Raw genomic sequence first — 7536 nt, 5'->3', positions numbered from 1 at the left:
ATTTGGTTGTCTGTTGATTTAAACAGATGTCGAATTATTCTTTTTAATAGATTGAGCGATTTTATTCGCATTGGATGCAGCTTGCGCGTAGTTTACACAAGTTGTACTAGCGCTCGACAAGTGGTTTTGCTTTGGTTTAGCGTCGTCGAGATTCTCTTCATTAAAATTTAGCAGCAGCACTATTCTCCATTTCAACGTCATTATTCTCCACAGTTTGATTGAAATCGAGTGAAGAAGACGGATTATTTAATGGTGATGTTCCTTTGCTGTACTGTAACATTTTTCTCTTTTTGCCAGGAGCGTTTTCTTTTGGCGTTTATCTTTTTTATATTTGTACGATACGTTTATCGTCGAATCCGAACGATGTATCTGTTGTTTTGTTTGTGTAAATAGGAGACTTGCTGTTTTTAAGCGTACGCGGTTTTCTAGATCGTAACGTTTTGTTGTTTTAAATTAATAGTTGATTTATCTGAAAGCTTGGTATCGTTTTCCGTATTTAAATTAGAACTTTTTTTATGGCTTTTTGAACTAGACACCACTTTCCAGTCTTGTGCATTTTCAATAGTATCTAATAGCATTTCATTCATGCGTTCGGTTACCAATGAAACATCATTCTTGCAGTCTGAAACAATTGTGTATAAATATTCTTTCGTAATTCCGTACTCGTACAGGACCGAGTACGCATTTTCGACAATTTCATTTATATTAATTTCTTGTCTTGTGGGTTTCTTTTTCGACATATGTGTAAAAAAGCTGTATTATAATGGTAGAAGTCAGAATAATGATAACTAAATAAATAGTATAAGGAATTATATGTTATTTGAACAGTTACATTAAATAACAAAAATTTAGAACAATTTGAATTGCTGATTTGAAAATTATGTAAAAGCAATTTATGAAAACTTTAATAATCTTAAAACAAGATTACAAATTATTTATTTGCAGTTTTCCGCAGCTTCTTTTAAATGTTTTATTCGCTCTATTTTACTTTTTTTATATGAGTCGGTTTCAAAAAATTTTGACACCATCGTCTTTAGTGATTTTTGACGTTTGAATCGACTCACTGATATGTTCTTGAATTTTTTTTCGCAACAGATTTTTTTTTTTTAAAGTGTCTATATACTTAGACGCCCTGATCGGTTTTTTGAGTTAGGTTCGGTCTGCTGATTTTCAGCGGCTCTCTGCTAATAATTTTATTTATAAATTGAATTTTGTCTTGAAGTTCGCTTTCAGCTTGAGAGCTAACTGAAACTTGTTTAATGCTGCATAACGGTGTAATTGTCTGATTGTTATCATCAGATTCGGATTTTGAGTTAAATTCAAACTGGTTTTCAAAATTTGAGCCTGAGTTTACATTTGGGGCAGATAGGGGTTCTGTTTTTTTGTCAAGATTCAACCGAGATATCGTTGATTTTTTTTTGCTTTACTTTTAAATTAAATAAGGGTTGCATTTAGTTTTAATTGTCTTAATATTTTTATGCTTCATTTTTACAATTGAGGAGCTATAAAATATTTTTCATCTATAAGTGCCTTAGTTAGTAGGCCTTGCAGTCGGTTTTTTACAATAAAGCGAAAAACTTTTTTCTTTAATGATATTCTATGACCATGCAATCATCGACACTTCAGGCAAAATTACTGCAAATAATTTTCGCAAAGTTTTCAGTGAAGTGTTAGGTGAAGATACATGCTCCTTTTCCGATATAGATGTGTGGAACAATTCTAGCAGCAACGTTTATTCTCCTTATTCTTTTTTTTCTTTGGAAGCGAGGAAATATGAACAGCAGAAAAAGTCAGAAGTGATTATCCCAGCGCTTATTCCCAGGCTGCCCGTAACTCACGTGAATTCTAAGCTTGAGTTGGTGTTAGACCTGGATAACACCCTGATTCATACGATCAATCAGTCAAGGATCTATAACTTGAACATCGAATTTCCTTCGTTTTCGAGTTTATTTAAGTACGACGAATATTTCAAATTTAAGATTGCTAGATTACCAGACAGTTTATACTACATCAAATTACGGCCTGGGGTTCACCAGTTCTTACGAGTAGCAAATAAGTATTTCAGGCTGTCTGTGTCTACTAACGCTACACCAGAATACTCTGATATTGTGCTAAGTCTCTTAGACTCAGATCGAACAATATTCAAAAATCGGTAAGTCAAAGTAACACTTAAATGTGATATTTCATTTTTTTAGAGTGGCAGCCAGAAACCCAGATAATGCCTTAGACGATAAAAAAGATATAAAAAAGTTGTTCAAAAATATTGATGTGCAAGATAAATTGTTAATAGTGGATGATCGCACAGATGTTTGGTCGTCCTCATTGTATCCAAACATAATCAAATCTAATTATTATGATTATCTAGATGTGTTGCGTGAATCAATCGCGCTCAACCAAAAAGCCAAATTTCCTACTGCGGCTGCCAACAGCTTCTTTCCCAACACCTCCAATAACACCAGCAAAAACAATGATTTAAGCTATCATAACATCACTAACGTTTTAGATTATGATCGACAACTCTATTTTCTTGCGAATTTGTTAGAAGAAGCACACGCTCGTTATCAAAAATATTCATCCGCCAATATCGCTTGTTCACTTCCCAAAATCCTAAAAAACATCTACCAAACTATTTTGTCTGACTGCGTAGTCTTTCTGTCGGGGTATCATCGCTCAGACCAAGTCAGTCAGTACGGAATGCTTGACAATGTATGGATTAACACGCAAAAATTAACTGGAATGGGTGCCAAAGTTGTTGACACGCTTAGCGATGAAGTAACCCACGTAATTGTCGTCCGACCTTCTATGTCAACAGAACGGGCGAGATCCATTTGCAGCGAAAACACAAAGTTTGTTCATAACTTATGGATTTACGCATGCGAACAAGCCTGGGTCAAGATCGAAGAAGAGCTGTTTGACCCGTTGCAGGTTTTTAAAATTTTTTCAAAGCCGTCAGTAAAACCACATCACGACCATTGGTGTATAACATATAAAAGCAATCTTATCAAGAAAAAAGTTATGGATGACTTATCGGCAAAAAAAAATATCAATAATGCGGAAAATGCACTCATGTGCAAACTTAAACACAAATCTTGGCCAGCAACTGTTCCATCAAGTGAAGGAAATGTTGTTTGGTCAATGCATGAAAATATCATAATGTATTATGACCCTTTCTTAACATCAGAACTAACGTTCCAATCTTTTTTTCCACAGTAATGCTAATTGTGACTGTAAATTTATTTTTTAATCTATTTAATATTTTGATATTTCCTCAAGTGTTGTTTGATCAATTTAACTCACACTACTCACCAAAAAAATTTTTTAATCGGCTAGTACATTATAACGGAAATATGAATCAAAATACTATTGCGTTGATTGGAGACTCTGAAACTGTAGCAGGCTTTTTACTTACAGGGATAGGCGAAAAAAAAAATAATGAAAAAAACTTTTTTATATGTGATAAAGGTACGTTGCTACTACCAAGCTATTTTAGACACCAAAACCGTTGAAATTGAAGAATGTTTTAATGCTTTCGTGAAGCGAAAAGAAATTTCAATTATTATCATCAGCAAAAGCGTACGTGCTAACCCAAATATATTTTTTCAGGCAGCTGATCAGATAAGAGAAGCAATTAAAAAGCATGGAAATAAGGAACCAGAGATTGTAGAAATTCCATCACGCTGAAAAATAATAAAAAACAATAATTTTCAAAGTCAAAATTATTGTTTTAAATTACTTGAATAACTTGTTAAAGCGGACTGCAACACACGTTATAGTTCGAAATATTCAAAAATAAATAAGAGTTAATTGAAATATAAGCTTATAATTTGCTATAGACGAATATAACATTTCATCCGTTTCTGTCTATATTCAAAAATAATTGCGAATTAATATTCTACCTTACTAGAAAAAATGTCTCATAGAAAGTTTGAATCACCCAGACACGGTTCCCTAGGTTTCTTACCCAAAAAAAGATGCCGACGAGGTCACGGACGTATAAAGGCTTTTCCAGCTGACAATGCAAGTAAGCCTTGCCACCTCACTGCTTTCATGGGATACAAAGCTGGCATGACCCACGTTGTTCGTGAAATCAACAGACCAGGTTCAAACCTCCACAAAAAAGACGTCGTTGAAGCTGTTACTATCATTGAAACTCCTGACATGTACGTTGTTGGTTTAGTTGGCTACATCGAAACCCCACGCGGGCTTAAGCCTATTAAGACTCTTTGGGCTGACCACCTTTCTGATGAATTCCGAAGAAGATTCTACAAGAAGTGGTACACTTCCAAGAAAAAGGCTTTTACCAACTATGAAAAGCGAGCTATTTCTAAAGAAGAAACTATCAAGCTCATCAAAGACAAATGTTCTGTCGTCCGAGTCATTGCGCACACTCAGCCAAGTCTCACTCCAGTTGGTGTAAAGAAAGCACACATCAATGAAATCCAAGTTAACGGTGGCTCAATTTCCGACAAAGTAGACTTTGCTCTTGGTCTTTTCGAAAAACCCGTTTCAGTTAACTCTGTCTTTGAAACTAACGAAAATATTGACACCATTTCCATTAACAAGGGTAAAGGTACTCAAGGTGTCATCAAGCGATGGGGTGTCACAAGACTTCCTAGAAAAACGCACCGTGGTTTACGTAAGGTAGCTTGTATCGGTGCATGGCATCCAGCTCGTGTCCAGTTCCAAGTAGCTAGACGCGGTCAAATGGGTTACCATCACAGAACCGAAATGAACAAGAAGATATACAGAATTGGTAATGGTGACGACGCTAGTAACGCCACCACTAGCTGTGATATCACTGAAAAGTCTATCACTCCAATGGGTGGTTTCCCTCACTACGGTATTGTCAAGAACAACTTCTTGATGATTAAAGGAACTGTAGCTGGACCTCGTAAGAGAGTAATTACTTTACGCAAGCCCATCATCGTTAACACCAACCGTAAAGCTTTAGAAGAAGTTGAACTTAAATTCATCGACACTGCTTCTAAGATTGGTCACGGTAGATTCCAAACTTCTGAAGAAAAACGTATTTTCTACGGTCCTAGTTCTAAGAGACAAAAAGTTAATGCATAAATTATGACTCTGTTAATTTAATCTTTTTATTACTTCTTTTCTATATACATTATTATCGATTTGCTACCGGTATTATTGATAAATATGTTACATATTTAACTTCCTCCTAGCAAATTTAACGAAAACCATTCGCATTCAAATTGTACATGCATAATCAATAAAATATGAAACAAAAAAACTAACTAACTCTTATGCTTGTTCTGGCGCCGCCAAGTTTTTTTTTATCGGTCTCATCGCAGGAAAAGCAATAACTTCTTTGATGTTGTAATGGTTTGATAAAAACATTATTAGCCTATCGATACCCAAACCCCAACCACCAGTTGGCGGAAGTCCGTACTCAAGTGCTACACAATAATCTTTGTCCATAAAACAAGCTTCGTCGTCACCTTTCGCCTTGTCTTGTGCTTGTTTTAAAAAGCACTCGTATTGCGTTTTAGGGTCGTTGAGTTCTGTGTAAAAGTTGGCAAGCTCGCGTCCAAGTACAAAGAGTTCCCCACGTTCAGCAAACTCAGAATTAGATCTGTGCCATTTTGCTAAAGGGGACATGAGTTGTGGGTGATCAATTATAAATGTTGGGTTGTGGCATTGTGACTCAACGAAGTGAGCGCAGAGTTTATCCAACAACTTGCAACTTGTTGCAGGAGATGGAAGTTCAATGTCATATTTATTGCAAACATTAATCATAAAGTTCACGGCTTCGTCACTCTCGAGCGGCCGAGGAATGGCTGCGTTTATTTGTTTTTCTATTTCACCCACAAATGAAAGAGTCTTCCAAGGAGGAGTAAAGTCTATTTCTACAGCTGGTTTTTCAAGACCTTCGGGGTTGTATGTGATCACATAACTTCCAGTGACCTCTTTAACGAGCGTACTAACCATATCTTCGGTCATTTTCAACATGTCATGGACATCTGCGAAAGCCATGTAAAATTCGACTGCAGTAAACTCAGGATTGTGCGTCAAGTCAATCGCTTCGTTTCGGAAGTTTTTTCCAATTTCGAACACGCGGCTCAAACCACCAATGACAAGTTGTTTCAAGTAAAGTTCAGGCGCAATTCGCATGTATAACTGCAAATTCAAATAATTGTGATAAGTTACAAATGGTTTTGCATTTGCTCCACCTGGGATTTGGTTCATCAACGGGGTTTCGACTTCTAAAAACTCGCGCTCTGTGAGATATTTGCGAATGTGTTGGAGAACTTTAGATCTAATAACAAATGAGTCTCTCACGCTTGTGTTGATTATTAAATCTAAATAACGCTTTCTAAATCGTACTTCAGGATCTTTTAAACCGTATTGTGGCTTAGGCAACATGTGCAAACAATGAGACAATATCGCAACGTCCTTCAAATAAATGCTCAGTTCACCACGTTTCGTTCTCGCTGGAATACCGGTAATACCAATAATATCTCCTCTATGGATTTTGTTTTTCACATCGATAAATGCTTCAACGCCGTGATTGAACTCGCGAGCGTCCGCAAAGACTTGTAACTTCTTGCCATCCATCACGAGATCGAAAAATGCTAGTTTATTGGATGAACCAGCAATTCGCATGACTCTACCTGCAACTGTTTCAGTAACATCGTTGAGACGCTCTTCGACAGATAAGTAGTCATATTTCTCAATGAATTGCGGAATTGAAATTGAACACGCAAATTTATGGGGGTAAGCAACTGATCTGTCTAGCGACTCAGAATATTTGCATCGTTCTTTGTAATAATTGAAAGTTTCTGCTTCGTTTGCCTCAGGCTCTACTGTATCTACTTTTTTTGTTTTTGACATAATTAAGTGTTTGGTTAGTGCCTATTCTATTCCAAAAATTTTGCGTTTTTTGATATTTCTTCTTCTTTATTTAGTTAATTATTGCTTTTAATTTTATTAAAATAAAAATTCCGCCAGTTATGTTAGAAGAAAATATCCTTTTTTAAATACAGCTAAATAACATCAGAGGTCTAATTCAGACGCTTTCAAATTGGAAAGATGATCATCTAACAATGGAACGAATTGATCGGGCAATTCGTCAATATTTTCATAGTTTTGGCTATCGAGATTTTACGACACAGTGTTAACTTACCACTTGTTCAATGTAAAAGACAGCACTATATAACTGAAATACCAAGCAAACAAATTGCAAATTAGAATATTGATTGCAAAAATCAATTTTATATCTAAAGATTAATGAATTTGTAAACATACGTGACTTTAACGATTGTTTGATGGAAACCATAGCAATTTCTGGTGATTTGTTTTCATTAGTGCTTCTGTTATTAAAATTACATTTTTATATAACGTACGTAGAGACGGGTGTCTGATGTTCCATTTTCTGGGCTGATAGCAAATTTGTTATTGTTTGAGAAAGACTACTGGGAGACGATTTGTTCTGATCAGTATTTACTTGTGCTGTATGGAGTTCATTGTGAGTATCATTTTTAACAATTTGACTATTATTCACAATTCCATGCGTTT

General features: G+C 35.6%; 2 protein-coding genes across 2 annotated transcripts; one reads left to right on the top strand and one right to left on the bottom strand.

Annotated features, from left to right (window-relative positions):
* Positions 1 to 3909: 3909 nt before the first annotated feature.
* On the top strand, positions 3910 to 5073 carry LOC142598045 (uncharacterized). Its single transcript, XM_075735019.1, has one exon. The coding sequence runs from the start codon at positions 3910 to 3912 to the stop codon at positions 5071 to 5073; it is 1164 nt and encodes a 387-aa protein (XP_075591134.1).
* A 189-nt stretch (positions 5074 to 5262) lies between these two features.
* Positions 5263 to 6852, bottom strand: LOC142598044 (uncharacterized). The gene has a single exon (XM_075735018.1). It carries the CDS (start codon positions 6850 to 6852, stop codon positions 5263 to 5265), a length of 1590 nt encoding a protein of 529 aa, XP_075591133.1.
* Between the last annotated feature and the right edge of the window lie 684 nt (positions 6853 to 7536).

Source organism: Dermatophagoides farinae, unplaced genomic scaffold, assembly GCF_024713945.1.
Source record: "Dermatophagoides farinae isolate YC_2012a unplaced genomic scaffold, ASM2471394v1 contig5, whole genome shotgun sequence".
NCBI lineage: Eukaryota > Metazoa > Arthropoda > Arachnida > Sarcoptiformes > Pyroglyphidae > Dermatophagoides > Dermatophagoides farinae.
This window is presented reverse-complemented; position numbering and strand designations above follow the sequence as displayed.

What these genes read in the sequence shown, in the direction of transcription:
- LOC142598045 (XM_075735019.1), top strand. Translation starts at nt 3,910, where the DNA reads ATGTCTCATAGAAAGTTTGAATCACCCAGACACGGTTCCCTAGGTTTC.
- LOC142598044 (XM_075735018.1), bottom strand. Translation starts at nt 6,852, where the DNA reads ATGTCAAAAACAAAAAAAGTAGATACAGTAGAGCCTGAGGCAAACGAA.